The sequence below is a fragment of the Nerophis lumbriciformis genome, linkage group LG15 (genome assembly GCF_033978685.3).
Source record: "Nerophis lumbriciformis linkage group LG15, RoL_Nlum_v2.1, whole genome shotgun sequence".
In the NCBI taxonomy this organism is placed as follows: Eukaryota; Metazoa; Chordata; class Actinopteri; order Syngnathiformes; family Syngnathidae; genus Nerophis; species Nerophis lumbriciformis.
Window position 1 is genome coordinate 30277501 of NC_084562.2, and position 13197 is coordinate 30290697.

At 41.5% G+C, this 13197-nt stretch overlaps 1 protein-coding gene across 19 annotated transcripts in view; it reads left to right on the plus strand.

Moving 5' to 3' along the window:
• The window catches only part of baz2ba (bromodomain adjacent to zinc finger domain, 2Ba), a 198759-nt gene that overhangs the window by 183965 nt on the left and 1597 nt on the right, over positions 1-13197 (plus strand). For 10 of the 19 annotated variants that reach the window (XM_061974586.2, XM_061974583.2, XM_072914833.1 and 7 more), the window contains 5 exons: positions 917-1245; positions 5334-5469; positions 5547-5717; positions 9220-9518; positions 11408-11551. In XM_061974586.2, the coding sequence (XP_061830570.1) occupies positions 917-1245; positions 5334-5469; positions 5547-5717; positions 9220-9518; positions 11408-11551 (1079 nt within the window). The remainder of the gene's footprint in view (positions 1-916; positions 1246-5333; positions 5470-5546; positions 5718-9219; positions 9519-11407; positions 11552-13197) is intronic. The other 9 variants (XM_061974593.2, XM_061974598.2, XM_061974597.2 and 6 more) reach the window with 3 other exon arrangements.

Below are 13197 nucleotides of genomic sequence, written 5' to 3' on the forward strand. Positions count from 1 at the left end.
ATGCTCCAAACATTGGTAAGTGTCATATTTCCCATCGTGCTTTGTCATGGATTTAAATGGGTGTAATTTTGAATGTTTTATGGAGCGTAGACTTTTATTATAATGTCCACAAAGTTCAACGAGCAGGTTGTGTGTGACCATGTGTGTTGACTTTTTATTTTATTTTTATTTTTATTTTTATTTTTTTTGCACCATGACTAGGGAAGGTTGTTTGCATTGGCTCAATATAGGTAAATGCTCCACACCTATCTAAAAGCCAGTGACCTGAATTACTCACTTTGTCCATTGGATGGCGACATAATAGCAGCATCAACCTGTCAGACTTTTAAAATGAATGCAATAAGATTCCTTATTAATAAAGTCATGACGTCTCGCGGGCCATAGATTGGATACCCCTGTACTATACACCACATGTTAGATTTGTCATTTATAATCTTCAAATTACTTTTTCTGACTCAAAGGAAATACAGCAGAGCTTCTTTGTAATTTTATGGTTGGTCACAAGAAACTTTATTAGCTAATGCAAGCTAGTAGCCAATAGCTAGCTAGCTACAAGCTGGTGATCTGAGGAGGAGTGTGTGAGCAAGGCGATTTGTCAAAAGGCCAAAATAGTAGTTCCTCTGTGTTAGCTCCTACAATAACATTTATAGTTTAGGTTAATGTGGAGGTCACAGCATGTAAATGAAACATTGTTGGCGGTTTGTAGATGTTTTTAGAGCACTTTATACGCAGGTCGGATGAATCCACAAGACCTGCATTCTTAGCCACCTCGTGCTAGCAGTTTTTCACTATTTAGAATGCCCATAAAAGGGAAAGACGGGGGGGACAAAAAAGGTGCAGTTCCTCTTTAAGAGACGTGGCGTGCTGTGTTCAGGGTCTTTGAAGACTCACCCAGTGCCTCCGCTTCCTTCCCCAGGGCTGGACACATTCGGACCCTCAGTCCGAGAGGGAAGACCTGGTCTATTACGAGCACAAACCCCCCACCAAGTCAAGAGCGTCGTGCGCTCACGGGGGCGACAAGGACAGCAGGGACCACCCGGAGGAGCGGGGGGAAAAGGGCGGGGTGATGCGTCACCCGGACAACCCACTGGACATAGCAGTGACACGTCTGGCTAATCTGGAGCGCAACGTGGAGAGAAGGTACCTGAGGAGCCCCTTAGGTACCACCATTCAGATCAGGCTGGATAATGTGGGTACGGTCACTGTCCCTGCCCCCGCACCATCCTCTAGTGCTGACAGGGAAGGGTAGGTCATCTCCAACCGAAGCTCTCCCGCTAACACCCTTCCTCTGTCTGCTAAGAACCTTCCTCTGTCTGCTAAGACCCTTCCTCTGTTTGCTAAGACCCTTCCTCTGTCTGCTAAGACCCTTCCTCTGTCTGCTAAAAGCCTTCCTCAGTCTGCTAAGACCTTTCCTCTGTCTGCTAAGACCTTTCCTCTGTCTGCTAAGAACCTTCCTCTGTCTGCTAAGACCTTTCCTCTGTCTGCTAAAAACCTTTCCTCTGTCTGCTAAGAACCTTCCTCTGTCTGCTAAGAACCTTTCTTCTGTCTGCTAAGAACCTTCCTCTGCTAAGACCTTTCCTCTGTCTGCTAAGACCCTTCCTCTGTCTGCTAAGACCTTTCCTCTGTCTGCTAAGACCTTTCCTCTGTCTGCTAAGAACCTTCCTCTGTCTGCTAAGACCTTTCCTCTGTCTGCTAAAAACCTTTCCTCTGTCTGCTAAGAACCTTCCTCTGTCTGCTAAGAACCTTCCTCTGTCTGCTAAGAACCTTCCTCTGTCTGCTAAAAATCTTTCTTCTGTCTGCTAAGACCTTTCCACTGTCTGCTAAGACCTTTCCTCTGTCTGCTAAGACCCTTCCGCTGTCTGCTAAGACCTTTCCTCTGTCTGCTAAGACCTTTCCTCTGTCTGCTAAGAACCTTCCTCTGTCTGCTAAGACCTTTCCTCTGTCTGCTAAAAACCTTTCCTCTGTCTGCTAAGAACCTTCCTCTGTCTGCTAAAAACCTTTCTTCTGTCTGCTAAGACCTTCCTCTGTCTGCTAAGAACCTTCCTCTGCTAAAAACCTTTCCTCTGTCTGCTAAAACCCTTCCTCTGTCTGCTAAGAACCTTCCTCTGTCTGCTAAGACCTTTCCTCTGTCTGCTAAGACCTTTCCTCTGTCTGCTAAGACCTTTCCTCTGTCTGCTAACCCTTCCTCTGTCTGCCAAGACCCTTCCTCTGTCTGCCAAGAACCTTCCTCTGTCTGCTAAGACCTTTCCTCTGTCTGCTAAGACCTTTCCTCTGTCTGCTAAGAAACTTCCTCTGTCTGCTAAGACCTTTCCTCTGTCTGCTAAGACCTTTCCTCTGTCTGCTAAGAAACTTCCTCTGTCTGCTAAGACCTTTCCTCTGTCTGCTAAGACCCTTCCGCTGTCTGCTAAGACCTTTCCTCTGTCTGCTAAGACCTTTCCTCTGTCTGCTAAGAACCTTCCTAAGAACCTTCCTCTGTCTGCTAAAAACCTTTCTTCTGTCTGCTAAGACCTTCCTCTGTCTGCTAAGAACCTTCCTCTGCTAAAAACCTTTCCTCTGTCTGCTAAAACCCTTCCTCTGTCTGCTAAGAACCTTCCTCTGTCTGCTAAGACCTTTCCTCTGTCTGCTAAGACCTTTCCTCTGTCTGCTAAGACCTTTCCTCTGTCTGCTAACCCTTCCTCTGTCTGCCAAGACCCTTCCTCTGTCTGCCAAGAACCTTCCTCTGTCTGCTAAGACCTTTCCTCTGTCTGCTAAGACCTTTCCTCTGTCTGCTAAGAACCTTCCTCTGTCTGCTAAGAACCTTCCTCTGTCTGGTAAGACCCTTCCTCTGTCTGCTAAAACCCTTCCTGTGTCTGCTAAGAACCTTCCTCTGTCTGCCAAGACCCTTCCTCTGTCTGCCAAGACCTTTCCTCTGTCTGCCAAGACCCTTCCTCTGTCTGCTAAGACCTTTCCTCTGTCTGCTAAGACCCTTCCTCTGTCTGCTAAGACCTTTCCTCTGTCTGCTAAGACCCTTCCTCTGTGTGTGTGTGCTGTCCATCACAAGTCAGGGACGGCCTTGCTGCTTGATTGTGTCTGCAGTCTTCTTGAGGGTCAGTTTGGGGTCTCCACCAGATATTGCATTTATATGAAGGGAGTCGTTCAAAATACAGGCTCGTTAGTATTGTAGTTAACTGTTTTTTATTAATGAAACACACGACACAATATAGAATGATTTGAATGTACACTGAGACATTATTATGAAATATTGGCTATAATTGTATTTGAGTTGTTTCCACTGTAAACATTCCATAAGGCGCTGCCGTCATTAGTTTTGAGTTTTCTCTCGCATTAAAGGACTTTGTATCACAAGAGCATTTTATCAATACAGGAAAAAATATATATACAAATAATACGTATTAGATAAGAAGAATAAAGTAATAAGAAGACAATGTATATAAAAATGATAAACAACACTAGAATAAAAATGACGGTAAGCGTGAACTGTTAAAAATACATTTTATACAAAAATGTGTGCATAAACATACATATATATACATGTATATGTTTATATGTATGTGTGTATATATATATATTTTTTTATATATATATATATATATATATATATATATATATATATATATAGTTGTATATATAATTTATATAATGTGTTTATAATAATGTTTTTAGTATATTTTTCTATCATTTTATTATATATTTTTTTGTTTTCATCAAATTAATTTCTAAATAAATGTATACATTTAAAATATTTAAAAATAGGTGTGTATATATTTAAATTACATTTATTTTTTATTTAATTTATTTACTTTTATTTGGCTTCTTTTCTGGTTTATTGTCCTGATATGTAACAGCTCAAGCTACACACATCAGGTAGGGTTAGTATTCTGTAATTGAAATTAAATGAATGAATTAAATACGTTGAAATTGTTTTGTTTTTTTAAATATATATATATACATATATATATATTTAAATTAAAAAACAATTTCAACATTAAATTAACAATTAAATACGTTGAAATTGTTTTGTTTTTTTAAATATATATATATATATATATATACATATATATATATTTAAATTAAAAAACAATTTCAACATATTTAATTCATTCATTTAATTTCAATTACAGAATACTAACCCTACCTGATGTGTGTAGCTTGAGCTGTTACATATCAGGACAATAAACCAGAAAAGAAGCCAAATAAAAGTAGATACATTTAACAAAAATAAATTCAATTTCAATATATACACACCTTTTAAAAAATATGTGGATTCCCTTTTTTTAATTTTATTTTTTTATATATATTATAACATATTATATAAAAAGTATCTACAGTCATATATTTTTAGACTTAATATATATATATATTCTAAAAATATATGAAATTCAATTTCAATATATACACACCTTTTTTAAAATATGTGGATTCACTTTTTATTTAAAAAAAAAGATATATATTGTATAACATATTATATAAAAAGTATCTACATTCATATATTTTTAGAATTAATACATATATATATTTTTTTTTTTAGAATTATTATATATATATATAAAGTCTAAAAATATATGAATGTAGATACTTTTTATATAATATGTTATAATAAATATATATATATATATATATATTTTTTTTTATTTTATTTTATTTATTTATTTATTTATTTTTTTTTTAATAAAAAATTAATCCACATATTTAAAAAAAGGTGAGTATATATTGAAATTGAATTTATTTTTGTTAAATGTATCTACTTTTATTTGGCTTCACTTTTCTGGTTTATTGTCCTGATATGTAACAGCTCAAGCTACACACATCAGGTAGGGTTAGTATTCTGTAATTGAAGTTAAATGAATGAATTAAATATGTTGAAATTGTTTTTTAATGTATTTATGTATATATGTATATATATATATATATATATATATATATATATATATATATATATGTATGTAGATCATTTTTATATAACCTGTTATAATTTAATTGTGTTTGTTTTTTAAATAAAAAGTTTCCTTAAAGTATGACTCATTACTAGTAGTGCATGTGTATTATAAAAGAAAGACTGCTCGCAACCGCTAATCAGTTCTGATGGTTGACTTAAAAGATGAGTTCCAAAGACTGGGTTTGTTGGGGAAGGTGACATGTGGTCTGCACTGCACTGTCTTCTGTCTTCTGTCTTGTGTGTGTCCTGCATGGTGGTGTGCATCAGTCCAGCACTCACTTCTGGGAGGGTTCCCTCTTTCTGCATGATTGTGACTCAACGTTGACTCGTGTCTGCACAGCTCCTCTCTCTCTGCTGTCCTCACATTTGGTTCACTGCCCTCCTTCTCTGCTCCCAGCGGCGAAGAGGAGGTGGCCCACGGCATGAAGGTGTGGAGGAAGGCCCTGAGTGAAGTGCGCAGTGCCGCCCAGCTGGCCATGTGCATCCAGCAGCTGCAGAAGTCCATCGCTTGGGAGCGCTCCATCATGAAAGTGGTGAGCAGCACTTCCGCACTTCCCCGCTTCCACCTGGCTCTCTCCTTGATATCGCCTGTTCTCCACTTCCTCTTCAGTACTGTCAGATGTGCAAGAAGGGCGACAACGAGGACCTCCTGCTGCTCTGTGACGGCTGTGACAAAGGCTGCCACACCTACTGTCACAAGCCCAAGATCACCTGCATACCCGAGGGAGACTGGTACTGCCCGGCCTGCATATCCAAGGTCTTTATGCAGCACTTTCTGCAGGTGTCTCCATCCCATAATGATATCAAACAGTATCAGATGTGCATGCATGTCAAATGTGCGATACGAGCAGTCCTGCTGACCATCCATCCATCCATCCATCTTCTTCCGCTTATCCGAGGTCGGGTCGCGGGGGCAGCAGCCTAAGCAGGGAAGCCCAGACTTCCCTCTCCCCAGCCACTTCGTCCAGCTCCTCCCGGTGGATCCCGAGGCGTTCCCAGGCCAGCCGGGAGACATAGTCTTCCCCGTGGCCTCCTACCGGTCGGACGTGCCCGAAACACCTCCCGAGGGAGGCGTTCGGGTGGCATCCTGACCAGATGCCCGAACCACCTCATCTGGCTCCTCTCGATATGGAGGAGCAGCGGCTTTACTTTGAGCTCCCCCCGGATGGCAGAGCTTCTCACCCTATCTCTAAGGGAGAGCCCCGCCACCCGGCGGAGGAAACTCATTTCGGCCGCTTGCACCCGTGATCTTGTCCTTTCGGTCATGACCCAAAGCTCATGACCATAGGTGAGGATGGGAACGTAGATCGACCGGTAAATCGAGAGCTTTGCCTTCTGGCTCAGCTCCTTCTTCACCACAACGGATCGATACAGCGTCCGCATTACTGAAGATGCCGCACCGATCCGCCTGTCGATCTCACGATCCACTCTTCCCTCACTCGTGAACAAGACTCCGAGGTACTTGAACTCCTCCACTTGGGGCAAGATCTCCTCCCCAACCCGGAGATGGCACTCCACCCTTTTCCGGGCGAGAACCATGGACTCGGATTTGGAGGTGCTGATTCTCATCCCAGTCGCTTCACACTCGGCTGCGAACCGATCCAGTGAGAGCTGAAGATCTTGGCCAGATGAAGCCATCAGGACCACATCATCTGCAAAAAGCAGAGACCTAATCCTGCAGCCACCAAACCAGATACCCTCAACGCCCTGACTGCGCCTAGAAATTCTGTCCATAAAGGTTATGAACAGAATCGGTGACAAAGGGCAGCCCTGGCGGAGTCCAACCCTCACTGAAAACGTGTCCGACTTACTGCCGGCAATGCGGACCAAGCTCTGACACCGATTATACAGGGAGCGAACCGCCACAATAAGACAGTCCGTTACCCCATACTCTCTGAGCACTCCCCACAGGACTTCCCGGGGTACACGGTCGAATGCCTTCTCCAAGTCCACAAAGCACATGTAGACTGGTTGGGCAAACTCCCATGCACCCTCAAGGACCCTGCCGAGAGTATAGAGCTGGTCCACAGTTCCACGACCAGGACGAAAACCACACTGTTCCTCCTGAATCCGAGGTTCGACTATCCGGCGTAGCCTCCTCTCCAGTACACCTGAATAGACCTTACCGGGAAGGCTGAGGAGTGTGATCCCACGATAGTTGGAACACACCCTCCGGTTCCCCTTCTTAAAGAGAGGAACCACCACCCCGGTCTGCCAATCCAGAGGTACCGCCCCCGATGTCCACGCGATGTTGCAGAGTCTTGTCAACCAAGACAGCCCCACAACATCCAGAGCCTTAAGGAACTCCGGGCGGATCTCATCCACCCCCGGGGCCTTGCCACCGAGGAGCTTTTTAACTACCTCGGCAACCTCAGCCCCAGAAATAGGAGAGCCCACCACAGATTCCCCAGGCCCTGCTTCCTCATAGGAAGACGTGCTGGTAGGATTGAGGAGGTCTTCGAAGTATTCTCTCCACCGATCCACAACATCCGCAGTCGAGGTCAACAGAGCACCATCCCCACCATACACGGTGTTGACACTGCACTGCTTCCCCTTCCTGAGGCGGCGGATGGTGGTCCAGAATTGCTTCGAAGCCGTCCGGAAGTCTTTTTCCATGGCCTCACCGAACTCCTCCCATGTCCGAGTTTTTGCCTCCGCGACCGCTGAAGCCGCACACCGCTTGGCCTGTCGGTACCTGTCTGCTGCGTCAGGAGTCCCATGAGCCAAAAGAACCCGATAGGACTCCTTCTTCAGCTTGACGGCATCCCTCACCGCCGGTGTCCACCAACGGGTTCTAGGATTACCGCCACGACAGGCACCAACTACCCTGCGGCCACAGCTCCAATCGGCCGCCCCGACAACAGAGGTACGGAACATCGTCCACTCGGACTCAATGTCCAGCGCCTCCCTCGTGACATGTTCAAAGTTCTTCCGGAGGTGGGAATTGAAACTCTCTCTGACAGGAGACTCTGCTAGACGTTCCCAGCAAACCCTCACAATGCGTTTGGGCCTGCCAGGTCTGTCCGGCATCCTCCCCCACCATCGCAGCCAACTCACCACCAGGTGGTGATCGGTAGAAAGCTCCGCCCCTCTCTTCACCCGAGTGTCCAAAACATGAGGCCGCAAATCCGATGACACAACTACAAAGTCGATCATGGAACTGCGGCCTAGGGTGTCCTGGTGCCAAGTGCACATATGGACACCCTTATGTTTGAACATGGTGTTTGTTATTGACAATCCGTGACGAGCACAAAAGTCCAATAACAAAACACCACTCGGGTTCAGATCCGGGCGGCCATTCTTCCCAATCACGCCTCTCCAGGTTTCACTGTCGTTGCCAACATGAGCGTTGAAGTCCCCCAGTAGAACGAGGGAATCACCCGGGGGAGCACTCTCCAGTACTCCCTCGAGTGAATCCAAAAAGGGTGGGTAATCTGAACTGCCGTTGGGCGCATAAGCGCAAACAACAGTCAGGACCCGTCCCCCCACCCGAAGGCGGAGGGAGGCTACCCTCTCGTCCACCGGGTTGAACTCCAACGTGCAGGCTTTGAGCCGAGGGGAAACAAGAATTGCCACCCCAGCCCGTCGCCTCTCATTGCTGGCAACGCCAGAGTGGAAGAGAGTCCAGCCCCTGTCAAGAGAACTGGTTCCAGAGCCCTTGCTGTGCGTCGAAGTGAGTCCGACTATATCTAGCCGGAACTTCTCCACCTCACGCACTAGCTCAGGCTCCTTCCCCCCCAGCGAGGTGACGTTCCACGTCCCAAGAGCTAGCTTCTGTAGCCGAGGATCGGACCGCCAAGTGCCCTGCCTTCGGCTTCCGCCCAGCTCACATCGCACCCGACCTCTATGACCCCTGCTATGGGTGGTGAGCCCATTGGAGGGGGGACCCACGTTGCCTCTTCGGGCTGTGCCCGGCCGGGCCCCATGGGGACAGGCCCGGCCACCAGGCGCTCGCCATCGTGCCACACCTCCGGGCCTGGCTCCAGAGGAGGGCCCCGGTGACCCGCGTCCGGGCGAGGGAAATCTGGGTTCCTTGTTCGTGAGTCCTGCTGACCAGTTAACATGTAAAGATACTCAGTGACGCTTGTTAAAATACACCAAAATGTAAAGATACTCAGTAGCGCTTGTTAAAATACACCAAAATGTAAAGATACTCAGTAGCACTTGTTAAAATACACCAAAATGTAAAGATACTCAGTAGCACTTGTTAAAATACACCAAAATGTAAAGATACTCAGTAGTGCTTGTTAAAATGTAAAGAGTGATGATTTTGTTCCCTGCAGGCGAGCGGTCCAACGCCCAAAGGCAAGAAGCCTCCAAGCAAGGCAGCAGCATCGTTGGGGGCCGCAGCCAAGAAAGGCGGCGATGGCAAGAAGAACATGAAGCAGGGTAACGGAGACGTGTCGGAAGAGGAGTCGGCCAGCGCCAGCAGCACGCCCAAGAAAGGCTCCAAGGACGGCAGCCGCAAGAGGAAAGAGGATGGCTCCTCCCCTGCCGTGCCAACGTCCAATCAGGAGAGTCCTGTGTGTGTGAAGAGGGCCAAGACCGCTCGAGACAACAACAGAGACTTGGGTTTATGCAGGTATTATTACTATTATTATTGTTGTTACTATTATTATGCAGGTATTATTACTATTATTATTCTTGTTACTTTTATTATGCAGGTATTATTACTATTATTATTGTTGTTGTTACTATTATTATGCAGGTATTATTACTATTATTATTCTTGCTACTATTATTATGCAGGTATTATTATTCTTGTTACTATTATTATGCAGGTATTATTACTATTATTGTTGTTGTTACTATTATTATGCAGGTTTTAGTACTATTATTGTTGTTGTTGCTATTATTATGCAGGTATAATTACTATTATTATTGTTGTTACTATTAATATGTAGGTATTATTATTACTATTTTATTTATTATTATTATTATAATTCTTATGATTGTTATTATTATTATATTTATTATTATTGTTATTATTATTTGTATTTTTTAGTATTATTGTTATTAATGTAATTATTGTTGTTTTCATTATTATTAGTATTATTATTATTATGCAGGTATTATTATATTTATTATTATTATTATAAATCTTATGATATTATTATTGTTATTATTTGTATTTTTTAGTATTATTGTTATAAATATTGTTATTTGTAATATTATTATTGTTATTTTCATTATTAGTATTTGTATTATTATTATTATTATGCAGGTATTATTTTGTTATTACTGTGGAGGTATTATTATATTATTGTTAATATTATCATTATTATTATTTTTATTATTATGCAGGTATTATTTTTGTTATATTATTATCATGCAGGTATTATTATTAGTATTATATTTATTGTTATTATAATTATAATTATAATAAATTGTTATTATTATATTTATTATTATTATTGTTATTATTAGTATTTTTTAGTATTATTGTTATTTTATTATTGTTATTATTATTATTATTATGCAGGTATTATTTTGTTATATTATTATTATACAGGTATTATTATTATATTATTATTATTGTTAGTACTATTATTATTATTATGCAGGTATTATTATATTATTATTAATATTATTATTATTACTATCCAGGTATTATTATTATTATTATTTATATGCAGGTTATTAGTTATTATTATAATTATTACTAGTATAATAATAATAATTAATAAATATAATAATAATAATAACAATTCTAATTATTATTATTTTTATTTATTATTATTTGTTATTATGCAGGTATTATAATTATATTGATTATAATTATTACTATTATTATTTGTATTATTATTGTTATTGTTATTATTGTTACTTTTATTATAATTATTATTATCAATATTATTATTATTATTATTATTGTTATGCAGGTATGTGCACTTATTATTGGGTTTCACTATGTAAAGCTTTTGGGTCACTAGAGAAAAGCGCTATATAAACACACCTACCTACTTCCTGTTCCTGTCTGCACCCCTAAGCCTTCTGGGTAATGTAGTATATAAACATGCACTTCCAAGTTGACATGTATATATTTAGTTAACATGTATTTATCCAGGGTAAGACAATTAGAAACATACTTTCATGGCAAAGAGGCAGCATTCAAATGTTAGAGATGTTGAAGTGTGATGATATCCACCAACACACATACACACACTACTACTACAAGGTAATACCAAACAACAAATCAATGATTAAAGTTCCAAGCGTGCAACCCGCTGCGCCTTTTAAAGGCACATACATATACGCTCTGCTCTCATGAAATATCTCAACTGCATATGTCAAATATTTTAATAATTACTTCTTCTAGCAATTCATTAAAGAGTCATTCCCTTGGAATTGTAATAGATTTTTGGGCAAAGTAACAAGTAACTATAATGACTTTGCCAAGACTGATTATTGCTATTAGTCATAAAGAATATTTGACAATAAGTGCTATAATATTGTGTGTGTTGTTCCCAGAGTTCTCCTGGCTGAGTTGGAGCGCCATCAGGACGCTTGGCCTTTCCTCACGCCCGTCAACATCAAGTCTGTTCCTGGCTACAGGAAGGTGATCAAGAAGCCCATGGACTTCTCCACCATACGTGAGAAGCTTGTTAGCAGCCAGTGAGTCTCCTCTCTACACACACCTGGATGATGCAATAGTATCCATACATCGCCCATAGTCTCATCTCTACACACACACCTGGATGATGTGTCCCATACATCGCCCATAGTCTCATCTCTACACACACACCTGGATGATGTGTTCCATACATCACCCATAGTCTCATCTCTACACACACACCTGGATGATGTGTCCCATACATCGCCCATAGTCTCATCTCTACACACACACCTGGATGATGTGTTCCATACATCACCCATAGTCTCATCTCTACACACACACCTGGATGATGTGTCCCATACATCGCCCATAGTCTCATCTCTACACACACACCTGGATAGTGGAATAGTATCCATACATCGCCCATAGTCTCCTCTCTACACACACACCTGGATGATGCAATAGTATCCATACATCGCCCATAGTCTCCTCTCTACACACACACCTGGATAATATGTCCCATACATCGCCCATAGTCTCCTCTCTACACACACACCTGGATAGTGCAATAGTATCCATACATCGCCCATAGTCTCCTCTCTACACACACACCTGGATGATGTGTCCCATACATCGCCCATAGTCTCATCTCTACACACACACCTGGATAGTGGAATAGTATCCATACATCGCCCATAGTCTCATCTCTTCTCTCATCTTCTACTCACACACCTGGATAGGGGAATAGTATCCATACATCGCCCATAGTCTCCTCTCTTCTCTCATCTTCTACTCACACACCTGGATAGTGTGTCTGATACATGGCCCATACTGATATCAGTCAGATATGATATCAGCACGGCTCATACACACTTGAATCATGGAGTAGTGTGTAATATCGCAGAAGGTTTGTTTAAGAGAAACGATGTTATGAAAAAACTATTTTTTATTAAGCGTCTGGAATGGACTTGTGCTGTCTTTAAGTTGAAGTGGAGTGGTCATTGTTTTTTTGGTGACACCAGATTCAGTGTGTACAAATCCAGTCTGGAAAAAGAAAAGTGCGTAAAAATGTCATTGCAGAAAAATTCACTGTAAAAAATATTAAGTGTAGGAAAATTCAGTGTAAAATAAATCGTTGTAGAAAAATAACATTTCATGCAAAAAATATTTGTTGTAGAAAAAAAAAATCAGTGTATTAAAATTTAGTGTAAGAAAAATTCAATGTAAAAAAATTCCAACACAAAAAATTCAGTTAGATAAATTCAGTCTAAAAAAGACTCATATTAACCTCCTACAACAATGTCTAAAAACCGGGGACACCTATTAGTTACAACAATGTCTAAAAACCGGGGACACCTAGTGGTTACAACAAAGTCTAAAAACTGGGGACACCTATTGCTTACAATAAAGTCTAAAACCAGGGACACCTATCGGTTACGACAAAGTCTAAAAACCGGGTACACCTATCGGTTACAACGAAGTCCAAAGTCTAAAACCCGGGAACACCTATTGGTTACAACAAAGTCTAAAAACTGGGGACACATTTTGCTTACAATAAAGTCTAAAACCAGGGACACCCATCAGTTACAACAAAGTTTATAAACCAGGGACACCTATCGGTTACGACAAAGTCTAAAAACCGGGTACACCTATCGGTTACAATGAAGTCCAAAGTCTAAAACCCGGGAACACCTATTGGTTACAA